At 45.7% G+C, this 16,097-nt stretch overlaps 2 protein-coding genes across 2 annotated transcripts; one reads left to right on the top strand and one right to left on the bottom strand.

Annotated features, from left to right (window-relative positions):
* The first annotated feature begins 5,947 nt into the window (after nt 1-5,947).
* On the top strand, nt 5,948-12,054 carry LOC133895483 (probable gamma-aminobutyrate transaminase 3, mitochondrial). The gene is made up of 19 exons (XM_062335822.1): nt 5,948-6,098; nt 6,677-6,798; nt 6,891-6,975; nt 7,105-7,177; nt 7,564-7,661; nt 7,887-7,979; nt 8,432-8,505; nt 8,927-8,965; nt 9,076-9,164; nt 9,240-9,316; nt 9,411-9,485; nt 10,095-10,142; nt 10,236-10,319; nt 10,402-10,489; nt 10,566-10,644; nt 10,728-10,818; nt 10,922-11,000; nt 11,603-11,718; nt 11,810-12,054. Exons 1-19 carry the CDS (start codon nt 6,054-6,056, stop codon nt 11,882-11,884), a joined length of 1,530 nt encoding a protein of 509 aa, XP_062191806.1. The 5' UTR covers nt 5,948-6,053; the 3' UTR covers nt 11,885-12,054.
* A 729-nt stretch (nt 12,055-12,783) lies between these two features.
* On the bottom strand, nt 12,784-13,554 carry LOC133895484 (protein CYSTEINE-RICH TRANSMEMBRANE MODULE 9-like). The gene is made up of 2 exons (XM_062335824.1): nt 13,395-13,554; nt 12,784-13,208 (listed from the first exon to the last, which is right to left on the bottom strand). The coding sequence occupies exons 1-2, from the start codon at nt 13,423-13,425 to the stop codon at nt 13,003-13,005; spliced, it is 237 nt and encodes a 78-aa protein (XP_062191808.1). The 5' UTR covers nt 13,426-13,554; the 3' UTR covers nt 12,784-13,002.
* Between the last annotated feature and the right edge of the window lie 2,543 nt (nt 13,555-16,097).

Here is a 16,097-nt window from a genome sequence, read left to right as displayed (position 1 = left end):
ATCCTCCAAAATTTTTTGCTCCCGCGCGGCCGTCGCGCGGGCCTCCTCCATAGCGCTTCGCTCCTCCTCGTTGGCGATGCGCTGCGCGGCGAGGCGGGATTTGAAGGCGTGCCGGGCGATCGTAAGCTGTGCCCTCGCCGAGTCCAGCCTAGCGCGCTCCGTCGTAAGCTGATCCTCCTTCGCGTCCACCGTCGTGCCCAGCCGCTCGACCGCCACCTGGACGCACTCAATCGCGACCATCATCCGCCCCGGGCTCGGCACGCCCGGGGTAGGTTCGACCGGCGTCGAGGGCTCGGGCGATGGCTGCGTCCCCGCCTCGGCCACCGCATCCGCTGGCTCTGCCACGGCCGCCGCGTCCGCCGTTCTCGCCTCGTCCACCGCGTCCGCCGTCCCTGCCTCAGCCGCGGCGGCCGAGGCGAGGCCGCCGCGTCCGCCATCCTCGCCTCGGCCGCCGCGTCCGCCGTCCCCACCTCTGCCGTCACGTCCGCTGGCCCCGCTGCCATCGCCACGTCTGCCTGCCTCGGCTCCGCCAGCCGGCTTGGCTCGGGTGCTGGCGCCAGTGCCGACGCTCCTTGAACCTCGGCGGCGCCCGTGGGTGGCCTGCAGGAGAAAGACGAAGATTAAAACCGAAGCTTAGTTCGGGCGAAGCGCGCCCAAGAAAGAACGAAGGATGAGACTTACTCGGTCGTAGTCCCCTGGTACTGCCATTTGGCCGCCGGGAGCCTGAACTCCGGGCCCGACAGTGCCGGTCTGGAGTCCTCCCTTCTCCTCTTCCACCGGGGGCTCGGCGGGGCCACCGCGCGGTCTTCGGGCGCCGGGTCAGGCCCCATCCAAACGAGGTGTGGCTCCAAGACCGGGAACGCCGCCGCTGCCGATGGCGACGGCGAGGACTCCGGCACGGGAATGTATAGACGGGGGCGCTTCCCCCTGTCCTCTGGCGTCGCCGTCACTGCGCTGTCGGCGGTGCCCTCTTCTCCGGTGCAGCGGCTGCTGCCCGCAGCGGTTCCACCACTGGCCTGCGGCTCACAGCTCGCGGCCCCCGGGCCTCCGGCCCGCACCGGACTGCTCGCGGCCCCCTCACTGGCCGCCTCGTCCAATCCAGGGAGCTCGGGGGCCTCAGGGCTCCGGCTCCTCGGCCGGTCGATGGGCCCCTGGGCGTCGAACTCCGGGAGCTTCGCCTGGATCATCATGCGTTCGGGGTTGGCGCAGAGCGCCATTTCTGGCCACGAGAGCTCCGCCCGGCTCGTATCCTCCACGCCGTTCACCACCCGAATCAAGCCCCTCAGCTCCACTGAGCCTAGGTCCCAGCTTGCGCCGATTTGGGTCCTAGTGATGTCTTCGGGCCCGGTGTAGAACCAGCATGGCCGGGCCCGCTCACATAGGGGTGCCAGGCGGCGGCGTAGGAAGTCCACCACCACCATCACCGAGGTCAGCCCGGCGTCGCGCAGGAATCTGATGCGCTCGAACACCGGCTCCAACCTCGCGTCCTCCGGCGGCGGTGCCTCCCATGTCGACTTCTGGGGCTCCGCCGCCACCTCCGGTAGGGCAAGACGGTCATGGGGGTCGACGTCGACGTAGAACCAGTCCCGCCGCCACTCCTCCCATTTGCTTCACAGCACCTGGGGGATGTACCGCTCCCCCATGTCGTCCCGCAGCCGAAGGTTGCAGCACCCCGTGACGTCCGCCGTGGAGTACCCCCTCTTCTTCCCGGCCGATCGTAGGACGAAGAAATGTCGAAGAAGCGTCACCGAAGGCGCCACTCCCACGAACATCTCGCATAGGTGCGCGAACACCGCCAGCACGATGACGGAGTTGGGGCTCAGATGCACCAGCTGCACGCCGTAGGTGTCGAGGACTTGGAGGAAGAATGTCGAGAACGGCGGCACCAGTCCCGTCACCACGAAGGACGTGAACAAAATGATGCGCCCGGGGATGGTCGTCGCCGGTGGGAAGTTCGCCGGCGTCACCACCGAGGCCCCCTGCTGGCCCTCGGGGACCAGCAGCTTCCTGATCTTCTCCGCCGCCTCCTCATTCTTCAAGCGAGACTCCAGCAGTACGCTGTCCGGAGTCCTGTCACAGCGGCTTCCCCCGGCTCTCGGCATCTCGTCGGAGGGGGAGGTTGTCTGGGTGGTGGAGAGGAAGAGGGAGAAGCGCTTTGATCGCCTAAGGAATTCTAAGGGCTCAGGAGCGCGAAGGAAACGAGATCAAGATCGCACGATGGCGTAAAGAGGGGGGCGGATCGATCCCCTCCCCCTCTTATATCTCAGGGAATTCAAACGTCCCCTGCCAATGGTGCTCTCGGCGGCACGGTTTCCTCGGTCGACGCAACCACCAGGCGAATCTCCCGCTGATCGTGCGGTGTCAGCGGCTGTCAGGCGTATTTTCCTCGATCTGCGCGGCAGTCGCGCGTGCCGCCCGTCCCGTTGTCATGCCCTTCGGGAGTTGTGTGGACGCGCGTCCACTCGTCTCCCCGTTGGGCCGTACCAAAGGTCTGGATTTAAAGGGCCACCTCTTGAAGGCTTGCCATGTGGCGTCCACGCCAGCCTCGGCCTCGTTCGCGATGAAGGGCCCATCCGCAGTCTCCGTGCCATCGCCTGCCAATGGGCCCGGGGGCTACTGTTGGTATCAGGAACGGGGGGTCCCTGAGTCCCGAGGTCAGGCCAGCCACCCGCCACGTGTCGCCATCCTGCGAGATCCCTCCTGCGGGGTGAGGAAAGTTCAAAGTCCCGGGAGAAGGTGCTCGGGGCCACAGTCCCTGGTCCCCGAGCACCCCAGTTTCCCGATGATCCGCAGAGTCTAAGTACCGGGAAGAAAGTGCTCGGGGAGGTGCCCGGTTACCCCCGAGCATCCTAGTCCCCCGACAATCAGAAGAGCTAAGTTCCGGGAGAGAGTGCTCGGGGACTGCGTGCGGCAACCCCCGAGCGCTCGGTTCCCCGAGGGTCAGTGTGAAAGTGCTCGGGAGAGAGTACTCGGGGCTGCACGTGGCAGCCCCCGAGCACTCGGTTCCCCAAAGGTTCGTGCAAGAGTGCTCGGGAGAGGGTGCTCGGGGAGGTGAACAGTACCCCCGAGCACCCGATACCCCAAGGGCAAGGATAGGCATTCTCGGGAGAGAGTGCTTGGGGAGGTGAACAGTACCCCCGAGCACTCGGTGCCCCGACGACCCAGAAAGGCCCCCGAGGGGCCCACCGATGAGGTGTCAATCAGTCAGAGGTCTGAGGCCGCATTTTAATGGGCGTGCGTAGCCTGACATCCCCAACTGCTCCCGCTGCGGTGTCAGTTCCTGCCATGTTTTGGCAGAGAGGTGTGGGGCTATTAATTGCACGGGTCCCGTCCCGTATCCTCCGGTGTGTCTCGGGATAACATCGCCAGGATCAAGGCGTTCCGTCTGCCGCCCTGCTGTGGCAGAGTAACAAGACAGGGTGAGCACGCCGGGTTGCTCTGCGGCTGCCCGGTGGGCCCTCTCTGCGGCGCCCGTTGCCAGGGCGTTTATGGTAACAGGTGACCGGGCATGCGCCGCGTTTTCCACCCCCCGTCACTTCACCCAGAAGAAATGATGACGACTTTCTCAGTCACGAAGCCTCGAAACTTGTGCCCCCCTCCTTCCCGTTCAGGGCATATCTCAGCCGGCGAGTGCTTAAAAGAGTCAGCAGCACAGAGGAGATCGGGGATCGGACATCCGACATCCGGCATCCAATGAAAAAGGACCCCGACCCAAGAGCAACCCGAAAAAAAAGAGAACACAGAAACACCAAGGACCGAGCCATAGATCAACCCAAGGCACAGTCCCTACCCAAGATAAGGGAGGATCAAGCTCTTAGGGAGACAAATATCCTTGTAGCCAGCAAGATCCTTGAGGGTTTTCCTCAGGACAGTTATTGCATCCATACAGGAGTAGGGTATTACGCCCCCGTGCGGCCCGAACCTGTCTAAATTCCGGTGCATTTATTTCTTCTCGCACTAGATCATCATCCCCCTCCACCGGCCGTTGCATTTGCATTCACTTCCATTTATTTCTCCGACGAACTTATTTAGGATCATCCCCCTAGCCGAATCTCTAAAAAGAGGTCTCTCGGGATCCCTGCGACAGAAGTTAATCCTCCGACAACCGACAAATCCAGAAACTGAAATTTCATTCAATTCTTTAACGAAGAACCTCGAAAAATGGGCACACGTTCCGGATGAGGCTTAAATTGTTGTGCCATCATTTTTTAATGAGGAAAGGAGACTATACAGTGATATAGAGAGAGAGCGCATCATGAGTAGGGTTTTAGTTACCGTTTTGCAAACGGTTATCGGTTAACATGGTAACCGTACAGTAATTTAGTGAAATTCGGTAGAAACCGGTCAAATTTTATTAAATTTTTATTTTTATTTTTTGAATTTTAAATTTAAATTTGGTCGGTAACCGTTCGGTTTATAAAAACGGTGCGAATTGAATTGTCCAATAACTATTGTAAACAAGCGATTACCGATAATATTTCTAACCGTGATCATGAGCAGAAATAGTTTCTACGTTACTACCTTCTGACATGATCAATGGCGTCTGTTACGTCAAGCGAGCCTCGTCACGAGCAGGAGTTACTTTCACTTGACGGAAAATGCAGGAGTTACAATTTTTTATCAGTGATGCTCCTGACAATACCAATAGGCTGATGATGCCTCGGTGGCCACTGACGTCAGGCGAGCCTCGTCCACCTTGTTTGTTGTATCCTTGGTCACGCTGAGGTGGACGTGCTGGTGGAGTTCATGGATGATAAATGATTGACTCACACAAACGTTGTACCCAATCAAAAAGATTCTATCGAGCAATGACCAGCTAGGTGGTGCTTGTTGAGAACCCGCTGCTCCATTTTCTGTGCATCCTTTATCTTTCTGGGTTCCTCATGCTACCAGCATTGGCCTTCCTCTTTTTCTTTGTCTCAATAGTAGCTCAATAGTTGGCACTCATAGTCACGGTTAGAAAAGCTAAGGTCTAAGGTTGTCACCAACAATTATGAAGAAAAAAATAATTATTATTAGAATACAACTACAATATATGACAACCCTAGACCTTAGCTTTTCTCATGGGTATTTAGGTGGCCTTGCATTTCTTTTGGACCTCTATTTCGGTGTTTTATGAGAGTATAATTGCTTTTTATGGGAAATTACTTATATGACACTGAATGTTGCGTGCCACTCGTTGTGTTATTGACATATAGGCTCTAACACTGCCTCTGATTCAACATGGAATGTTCAAAATATTCAATGGTGGTCATTGAGGACCTTTTTACTTTAAAAAAAGCTTTGTGAACCATAAGATTGAGGCACACATAAATAATTGTGTATATCTATGTGATAATATTGTAAATTAGTGACATAAATGAATCTAGTAATAATTGAAGTTAGAGGTAGAGTTGAAGTTCTATCCACAGGATTATAACTTTCAAATATTTAAAAGAAATACATAGCAGCAAAAGTTAAATATGCTTATCGTGAGGGTGACATAGTGTGTGAATTTATCGTCATTGCAAGCACTAAGGCAGGGCATCTCTTTAGAATAGAATAAAGGGTTTGAAGCGTCAAAGCATTTCCTATGTGGTTAAATTGATGGGACTAGTATAATTGTCCAAAATGCTTGCATTCTTTAGCGTGTTAGATGGCTAATGATAAAAACATATTTAGAGTTTGGCCTTGATGCTTGCTTATTCAAGACATGAGTAAACTAGATTTAGCTAGTATACCCTATAAAAATTAGCTAATCTAGTTATTTCAGTCTCAAATAAACACAATTTTAAAGTTAACCAACCTTACCATTTTAATGACTCCATCATGACCGAACACAGCCTCATTTTTTGGTTAGGTTCATTGAACGCACGATGTGTGTGCGATTCCGGGTGGATGTATCAAGAGCCTTTAACTCCTGTCCCACGTGACAGAAACGGACGGATAAATCCCACCACGTCCCCCACACATTTGCATCCCTCTCCCTCCGCTTGTCGCTCTCGCTCCCTTGCCAATTCCAAGAACCCGTGAAGTGAAGTGAAGGAACGTGGACGGAATCCCGGCGAGGTGAGATGATCGCCCGCGGCCTCCTCAGACCCAATTCCGCCGCCTCCCAGGTGATGACTGCTCTGCCCTGTTGATCGCCGCTGGGGATTGGGAGAGAGAGATTCTTTTTTTTTTCTTATCTTGTTTTTTCTCATCCGCGTTTAGCAGTGTGGACAAGATCGAACTCAGCAAGCGAGTTGTTTTGGAGATATACGTCGAAGTGTTTGTTTTACGAAAAAAATAAAAGAATCGTTTGGAGCCAACAAGTGGAGCGGTAGTGCAGATTTTAGGCATTTCTCTTTCTTCGAGTAATTTTGGAGAAACCAATAGACCAAAGTTCAGCAACCATGGAAGAAGAATACCTTCTTGAACTCTATTCTTTTATGAACCACCAAAGTTTTCCGTTTTTTATTTGGTTTAGCTTTTCGGGGGAGCCAATCGTTTGTGTTGTCGCAACTAGTCTTCACTCTCCATTTTGTTATCACATAATTCTTTGCGGAAATTCAAACTGCAATGGTTTTGTTCAAGATTATAGCTTTCTTTCAGACAGTTTGACGCTAGAAATCATTTTTCTTTCAGTTAATTTTTTTGTAGCTATATGTGTGCCTAATCCCTTGTCCTTTTTCTTTCATCTCCTCTCCTCACGCAGGTAAGCAAGCTGGTAAAGTATGTTGCTAGTGCTGGAAGCTTGCATGGGACACATACTTTTTCAGAGGCACCAACCAGATATTACAGCTCTGAACCTTCGCTTCAGGCTACAGAAGAAAATGGGTGTGTAAAATTTCCAAGTGCTGAAACATGATGTCTACAAGCATAATTGTGTGCAATTTCTTATAATAATGCTGAAATATTTTTTGTGTCAGGTTTAAGGGGCATAGCATGCTGGCCCCATTCACAGCTGGATGGCAGAGCAACGATTTGCATCCGCTGGTTATAGAGAGATCTGAGGTTCTGCACTCTGGCATTGTGCTAATTATCCTTTCCTTTTTGTTATTTTGGAAAATGAATTGCATGTTGGTTTCTCTTCACATCACAGTGGTTGTCAGTTTTACTTCACGGTAGTTACTTATGTCACAGGGTGCATACGTTTACGATATCGATGGGAAGAAGTATATAGATGCTCTTGCAGGACTCTGGTGTACAGCTTTAGGTAAGTGCAAGTGCAAGCTGTGGTGTCAGGTTTTATGATATACCAGCAATTTGATGCATTATTTTGTGAATACTATTTTTTGCGATCTATTATTTCTCCATGGATGTAGCCATACATATATTTTAGACTCGCTTCATTCTTAGCCTTGTACTGAAGTCATTAATAGATAGTATAGGACTATAAGAGTTTCCTGCTGAACACTCCTTCATGAACAGAAGGTAGTATCAAAATTGAGCTACACTGTACTGTGATGGAAACCAAGTCAAAACTATGAAGAAACTCCCTTGCAGACTACTCACACCTGAGAAAGCTCTGTCGATACTTAATGAAATAGAAGTCAATTGCAACTCATTTTTTTCTTAAAATACTATTCACATTGTTTTCAGGTGGTAATGAGCCTCGACTAGTCAAAGCTGCAACAGAGCAATTAAACAAATTACCCTTCTACCACTCCTTTTGGAACCGTACTACCAAACCCTCATTGGTACATACTTTTTCATCTTTGATTACCCTCCTTACAAGAATGATAAAAGCCGGATTTTTTTTTCTTGTCTTATGCGATTTCCATTCCTAAATTTTACTTTGAAATAGAAAAGAAAAAGGGATCTTACTGCTGACCGTAGCACATCTAGTGGCTTTCTTGTTTTTTTGAACAAATTGCTAAATTTGTAAACTGTAACCATTAAATGTTCCGATGCCATTATTTCAGGATCTTGCAAATCAAATTCTCAGCATGTTTACTGCAAGGGAAATGGGAAAAGTATTCTTCACAAATAGTGGTTCGGAAGCAAATGATTCTCAGGTACGTTCATTAATAAAAGAGTACCTATCATTCATTGGAGTTTATACCATTACTACTTAAAGGATGGCCTGAGTTGAAAGAATGAACGCTATGCACAGAAAAAATTACTATGTTTTTATCTTTTATTTTACTGAAACATAAAAAGTGTAATGATTGCTAATCTTATACGGTGTATAGACTGTCATCTTTTGTAGCAACATCTATTTTTACTTGGCCTGTTAGTCGTGGTAATTCCGACAGATTACATTGCCTGAGTGGCTTCTAGAGGAATATAGGTAATACGGTATGCGTAGCTAGTGCAGTTTTACAGCAGCATGGCCTGACCTTGCTAAATTGTGTTCTGCTACTGATCCCTATCTACAAATAATGTTTAATCCTGTTCCTCTACTCCTGCTAATCTCCTTATGGCATTGTATTTCTTATGCGATGACATGCATGCTTGTTCTCTACAGGTTAAACTAGTGTGGTATTATAACAATGCATTAGGGAGACCAGAAAAGAAGAAGTTTATTTCACGCTCAAAATCGTGAGACTCCCTTTTTTCCTCACTATCAGATTGTCGTTCTCAAATCAGTATATGCGTTATTGCTATTGTTGACTCGTCTTTACATGATGCTTCAATTTCATTTGTCCTGCGTATGAATATATGGTTGTTCACTGGGATGGATGATACCTTGTTGACTTGGAGGCCAGTAAAAGTTCTATGCATATCAGTTTCAGATGACGACAGGGTCACAACATGCACATTTTTTTGTGATAACTTTGCATCATGATTAGCAACAAAAAGAATAATCCAGGAAGTATATTGTCATAATCCATCTACATTCATGTATCCTCCAAGCAATACCATTGCGTTGCAATATTCTTGAAGTTTTCTAGTTTGATTGTAAAAATTCTGGAGGTATTTTGAATTGCATTACAACCTGTCTGCTGCATTGTTCTTGCAGATATCATGGATCAACGTTAATATCAGCAAGTCTATCAGGGTAACCAAACTATCCCATATGTTCTGCTGTTCCCATTTGAGTCACTTACATGTTCCTTCCATTATTGATGTATTCATTATCACTTGCTAATTTCTTCTTCATTTACATAGTCTTCCTGCTCTTCATCAAAAGTTTGATCTACCAGCACCTTTCGTTCTGCACACGGACTGCCCTCACTACTGGCGCTTCCATCTTCCTGGTACCCTTATGCCAGTGCTTTTATGTGCAATCACCTCACATACTATGCTAACGAAATGATTTGGTTGTGATATAGACGAGACAGAAGAGGAATTTTCAACTAGACTTACCAACAACTTGGAAAATCTTATCCTCAAAGAAGGACCAGAAACAGTAAATTTCTCTTTCTTTTTTCTTTTCAGGTCATAGAAGATCCATTCTTATATGTTTATTTATGGTTTTCTGATATTCTCTCCTTTTTCTTCAGATTGCTGCTTTCATTGCTGAACCTGTGATGGGTGCTGGTGGTGTTATCCCTCCTCCAAAGACCTATTTTGACAAGGTGAACTATAACAGTGTGTTTGATTTTTGCCATGGCTCCCAAGGAGGGAAAAAAAAGCTTGGGTACTGCGCTTTTAGAAATTCTTGGTGGCTACAACTTTGTTTTAATCGATAAAGTACAGAAGCAATTTCTGACACTACTTTTTCAACATTACAAACCTTTGGACTTGTAATCATTCATCGGGTTCAATTCTCAATACTGTGGAAACTTTGAATAGTTTTTTTATTCCTTTAGGTTAAAATTAAATAGTAAAATGTCCCATTAACTAGAAACAAAACTTAGAGCATTCTATGGTTATCATTTTTCACTCTGAACGATTGGATTCAAGGGTGCGTTGAGGATATAGTTATGGTTTCTGGTAAGTAAAATGGGATGGTTATTCTAAAATGGCACAAATAGAGTTATTTCAGATCACTTTTGAAAAGGTAGCTCTGTACTGAACTACTGAGACAATGTATTGTTTGCATTTATGCAGCTTCATTAGCTTGTTGATTTTCCGCGAAAAATGGTTTTGCTCTCTGCAATTTGTATAGCTTAGGTGGTTCCGCATTAAATACCTTTTCTCGTGCTGCATCTTTTAATTCGAGCAACTTTGTTCCCTCCCAACAGATTCAAGCAGTTCTCAAGAAGTACGACATCTTATTAATAGCAGATGAGGTAATATAAGGCTTTCCGATAAAATAGAAAATCAAATTATGGATTAATAAATATTTTCTTGGTACGGAAGTTAGTAAATCATCTTGTTTGTAGGTCATCACTGCATTTGGAAGACTAGGAACAATGTTTGGATGTGATATGTATAATATTAAACCAGATCTTGTCTCCATTGCCAAGGTTTGTTCAGTATAGGGCGCTTATTAGTTAGGAGAGCTTTTTTAGAAACTGACAGATTTTATGCCTCTTTTTCGTGTAACAGGCTCTTTCTTCTGCCTACATGCCAATTGGAGCAATTCTTGTTAGCCCAGAAATAACGGATGTAATTCATTCGCAGAGCAATAAGCTTGGTAAAGCTGTTCCCATCGTGTGAGCTCCTTTTTCTATTGCTACTATATTGACAAGTGCCATAATTTTTTGTTGAAGGTTCTTTTGCTCACGGCTTTACGTACTCCGGACATCCAGTTTCTTGTGCTGTCGCCATAGAAGCCCTGAAGATTTATAAGTAAAGCACACTTTCCATAACGATGCACAATACTCCTATTATCTCGATTTATGTGTCTGATGGATCCTTTCCATTCCAATTAGTGAAAGGAATATTATCAAATATGTTAACGAAATTGCTCCAAGGTTCCAGGAGGGAATCAAGGCCTTCTCAGGAAGTCCCATTGTCGGGGAGGTATGTGTCTGTCTTCTATGTTCTTACACATATTTATTGTTTAGTGACTGATCAGAGGTTTCTTTCTTGTTTACACATATACTTTGTGTGCTCCTTTACACAGATACGTGGTCTAGGACTGATACTTGGAACTGAATTTGTCGACAACAAATCACCAAATGATCCATTCCCAGCTGAATGGGGTTTGTAACTTTCTTGATTGCATATTTTCTTTATCAAAATCCTACTTTTAGCCTACCAAATTTTTTCTCTGAAATAGGTAAGTAATGTACAGAGTTTTCCATCGAAATCCTTTCATGTCAGTGAGGATTAGGACTTAAAGTTAGTATAATTCATTAAACTAATATTCTAGGCTTCTTCCTAAGCCAAGATAATTTTATCTTTTTCCACTGCACTCAATTAATAAATTGAACTTACCCCAGGATTCTAATAATGGTTTGAGAAAAAATTCACCATGGTTGCTGAATCTTTTGAATTCAAATGTGGATTTTCTTTCAGTTTTTTTTTTTAAATTTGAACTCATCCAGGGATTCAAATTTCATTGTAAAAATCTTGCCCTTTGACCAGTTACCAAAATAAAACGCAGGAAATTTCAAAAAAAAAATCGTCTAACCTTTTCTTCATTCAATTTCAAAGTCTTTTGGGGGAAAAGCTGAATTTTCATGAATTAGATACAAAAAATGTTGGACATGAACTTCATCAATATTTCAGAGTTAAAAGAAGTCCCCCAAGAATGATTTGCATGGCGAGAGTAAATTGAGCTCCTTATGGTTGGTAATTTCAGGTGTTGGTTCAATCTTTGGAGCTGAGTGTGAGAAGCGCGGGATGCTCATCAGGGTAGCTGGCGATAACATTATGTTGTCACCCCCATTGATAATGACTCCCGATGAAGTTGAAGAAGTAAGATCACACATTTACATTATCAAATCTCTTTTGTGTAACTGATGCAACCTGTTACTAACAAGAAACTAAATCCTGACCGAATTTATAGATCATAAGCAAATATGGCGATGCCCTGAAGGCCACAGAGGAAAGGATTGCAGAGCTCAAATCCAAGAAGAATTAGTAAATGCCATTTGTTGTAGCGATGGCTGGAGACGGTGACGACAATGTTCATTGTACAGAGTAGTTTCGCACTTGATGTCAATGATGTGCTGGAACCTCGTTCTTGACAGGCAGAATGACAATTGTTTTTTTCTATTTAGCAATGGGGAATAAGCATATAATGTGGTGCTATGTTGCTTGGTACAATTTGTGGCCTTACCGAAAACAACTACTGCTGCAGTCCAGCCAATTTGTCAGCTAAGCCAACTAACAAAGCACACAAATTAGGGGTTTCATTTCTCTGTCAAATTGTATGTCATGTTCTGATCGATGTGATGGCCAAGATAATGTGAATCGCATGCTTGCACTGTATTGCTACCGATATAGGTTACCTGGTTACTCTGATGATTAAGAAGTAGATAGCTATTATTTTTCAGCAGGATCATACCTGATGCTATGAGGCCTGTAGTGCTTGTCTCATTGCCCGTGATGGGTTAGGTTGGCATTCTGTTTGGGTTTGGTTTGAACCTTTGGAGGTTTGCTGCGTTAGGTGACTTGCTCTTGTTGATTTTCTAAGTTGGAATCGATCCATTTAAGCTGCTGTAAATGTGCATGGAATTTTTTGTTTCTTTCGAGTTTGGACAGGTGACATTTGTCAGTTTCTTATGCATTTCTTGATTCCATTGATATGGATGTATTTCCACCACTGACAACGACGAAATAATCAGTAAACTCCAACTTTTTTCCTCCTCGAGAATATAAATTAAGAATCCTGTTATTTAGGAGGAAACCCCTCCAGGTTTTATAGCAGCCTGTGGTGTTGGATTTAACTAAAATTTTGCCCCTCTCTAATGCTGGTAGACGAACATACGAGTATTTATAACCGAAGAGAGTAATTATCATCAAACGAAATCAGCGCCGTTACCAAAATAATGTCAAATAACATATAGAAGAAAGAAGAGCAGCATCACCATCACAAACGAATGGCTCAACAAATACCCGACACGGGTACTGTAACCACAGCAATAAAGACTAACGCTATCAATATGTAATGTAACACAGCATAGCACGGGATGGTCATCAGCAGCGACAGAGCATGCCCTGGCCATGGCGAGCAGCTGCTGCTCGAGCTCCTCGTCCTCAGAAGCACATGTCGAGGAGGCAGCAGCAGCAGATGGCAGCACAGCATCCTTTCCAGAAGCCGTCGCCGCCGCGGCTCGTGGTCCCCTTCTGCTGCTCCTGCTGGCCGTACGCGCCGCCGTCCTGGGTCGGCGGGTACGCCGGCGGCGGCGCGACGTAGACCTGCTGGCCCGGAGGAGGGTACGCGGTGCCCGGCGGCGGGTAGCCTGAAAATATATCAGATATAACTCGAAGGCGTTAGTCGCACGCATCAGCAGACAGCAGCAGCAAAACACAAAGACTGCAAACAAATTTGCAAGAATTTCAGATGTTTCTCCGGATAGCAGCTAGCGGAATCATCGATCCAAGGCACGAAAAGAAAGAGATTTTTTTGCATAGATAGAGTGCAGCACCGGTGCCAGGGGGAGGAGCCTGGTAGCTCATGGTCAGTTGCAAGGAGCTGGCACGGGTCCTCTTTGGAGTATCAAGCACGAACAGCACAAGCTGCAGCAGCAGAAGAAGAAGCTGGCCAGCTGGGAAGGGTAGAGATGATGGCAATATGGCATCGAGTAGCGCTCGATCCCCTTTATATAGAGCTCGCAAAGACGCGTGATTTCCTAATCGTTGGATTGCTTAGACGCGTCGCCGTCTCGATGAGGAGAAGGGGCAGCGAAAGGTCGCTCTCGGCAGCGGGCGGCGGCTGCTTCGTCGTCGTCCGGCAATTGGACGCGTTTCATTTTTATTTTTTTTAATCATCTCCCTCTATCCTGGTGCCATGAACGTTCCTTCCTTGGTCTCTGGAAGCTAGCTGGCGCGCTCCGTGTGCAGCCACGTGGAGCAGGGAAAGACTGGAGGGGTGGGGATTGGGCCACGTGGAGCGGCCTGGTAGCTCGGTTGGTGTTGCCAGGACGGCATGTCTCTGCAGACCCTGCACACGGTTGTTGAGAAAGGGCGCGGCTAGCGCTCGGAATTACAGTAGGACGCCTCCATCGTCGTGCGTGGTAGGAGCTAGACAATCTTAGCCTGCGTTTGGCAGCGAGAAACATTTTGAATTCTGACATGAATCACTGGAATATCTGTTAAACGGTGTTTTTATCAAATGATTTGAATTCAAAATGTGAAAAATGTTTTCTTTTTTTACACCACGAGGGATAAATATGTGGTTTCTTCTGTCTCTGATTCAATTCCTTCTTATTTATAAATATCATCCTCTCCAGAATTAAAATCTATCTAACTAAGCAAACATTGCATAAAATTATTCTGATTCATAAAAAAATATTTTCAGAAAGAAAATATAACCGAAACATTTTTAGGGCCAGCCCTAGGGCGAAACAAAAATTGGAGGTCCCCATAAAAAAATAATATTTATATTTCAATTGAAAATCAAATATACGACATATTTAGAAGTATACCAAAAAACAATGTTCTTTGGTGACAGCAGTAATACATTAAAAAAGTAAAAAAAAATATAGTATTTACATGCTAAGGATAACACTTTTTAGAGAATATCGCAACGGCCAAAGTATGAAAGATGCTCATCATACAAGAATTAGATAAGAAATAAAAGCACATGGAACGACCGGAAGATAGAGACTTCAACCATGGGACATGTCATAGTTGGAAAATAATTAAAAATAAATAAAATCAAATTATCTTTAAAAAAATAGTGCGAGGCTGTAATTTAGATAATGAAAATAAATAACTAAGAAAAAACTTGCCATGAAACCGCAAATTGCAAGTTGCAACAACAGTCGGCAATCCCTTTTTGCTAAGTGGTTCTAGCTCCACTCCACACTCAACTCCGGTGGCTGGTGGAATACTGAAGAGGTGAACTAGAGATCTATTTAACAACGAATCAAGCCATTGCAAATCGAAGTAGCACCTTATATGCAACGGCTAATTGACGGATTATAGAGTAGAGTCATTGCAAATCGAAATAATTGTAGTCAAATAGGTTGGGAATCCATGAAATCAAAATCTTCCCCTCCATTAATTACGGTGACATAAGGTGGAGAATATGAGGTGATTGTTGCGGCGTTCGATTTTAGGAAAGAGAAAAGAGAAATTTAGAGGGGATTGGGGCACGATTGCATGGGCTACCCGCCATCTTGTTCGTTGGTTACGACGGCATGACAAGCGAAGAAGACAAGCAAGGGCATCAATTTCTTCTACTGAGGGCTTGGATTGAACCATAACCTCTCTTTTATGTAGTTGCTTTTAGGCCTTTGAGGCTATACATGCACCTGGCTATGTACTACATACATATTTAGGTTGGACCCCTTAACTTTCGAGGGCCCTAGGCCTATCACCCCTGCTGTCCTTGCTTATGGTCGATCCTAAATTTTTCTAAGAGAATCTAGAATCCTATCAAGCATGGGCCCTTATTGTCCCCTAATCCAAACCTAGAAAAATCTCACCACAACATCCGACCATGTTTCATGCAACACCTCTAGTTGAACCTGTAGTTTTCCTTGTGTGGTCGCTCACCCTTGATCTCTCCTCAGAGATCATCAAGGAGCTCAACTCCTTAACCAATCCACAACAAAATTGAATGAACCAAAAAAATTGAGTTCCGCACCACGAGATCAGATTTTATATGCTTGCGACAAACCAAATTTACTGCAACATCCTTGCCTGGGAGATCGTAGAGGAACTAGAACTGCTTAAAAAAAATAATTTGCAAAACATCAAAAAAAAATCTCTTGAAACATGTCTCAAATCCATAAAAATCGGGTCCAACTCAAAATCATAATTTTTGTAGTTGCAACAAACTAACTCTACTTCTGCAACAAACTCAAAATCATAATTTTTTTAGTTGCAACAAACTAACTCTACTTCTGCAACATGCAAACAAGGCTATTGCAACATCCAGAGTAAGCAATTGCATCTAATTCAACTTATTGTTGGAACATCCAATGAAATCACTGCAACATCACACAAAGAACCATTGCAACAAATTAACTTGCATGCTGCAAGAATTGAAATCAGCATCTTAAACCATCCAAATTCAACATCCTAGAATGAAACAAAAAGCAACAACCACTACCGGATTTCGTGACTTTGCCGTGTGCCCAGCGCACACGGCGAAGGCTTAAAAACACTCGGCAAATGGTTTG

Source organism: Phragmites australis, chromosome 16 (genome assembly GCF_958298935.1).
Source record: "Phragmites australis chromosome 16, lpPhrAust1.1, whole genome shotgun sequence".
In the NCBI taxonomy this organism is placed as follows: Eukaryota; Viridiplantae; Streptophyta; class Magnoliopsida; order Poales; family Poaceae; genus Phragmites; species Phragmites australis.
Note: the sequence above shows the minus strand (reverse complement) of the source record. Positions and strands in the feature narration are given on the sequence as shown.

Bases quoted from the DNA above. Each gene is read 5' to 3' on its own strand.
- LOC133895484 (XM_062335824.1), bottom strand. From the start codon at position 13,425: ATGAGCTACCAGGCTCCTCCCCCTGGCACCG. The intron at 13,209-13,394 runs GTGCTGCACTCT...ATATATTTTCAG, and splicing joins GGCTCCTCCCCCTGGCACCG to GCTACCCGCCGCCGGGCACC.
- LOC133895483 (XM_062335822.1), top strand. From the start codon at position 6,054: ATGATCGCCCGCGGCCTCCTCAGACCCAATTCCGCCGCCTCCCAG. The intron at 9,317-9,410 runs GTAAATTTCTCT...CTTTTTCTTCAG, and splicing joins TCAAAGAAGGACCAGAAACA to ATTGCTGCTTTCATTGCTGA. The intron at 10,819-10,921 runs GTATGTGTCTGT...TCCTTTACACAG, and splicing joins GAAGTCCCATTGTCGGGGAG to ATACGTGGTCTAGGACTGAT.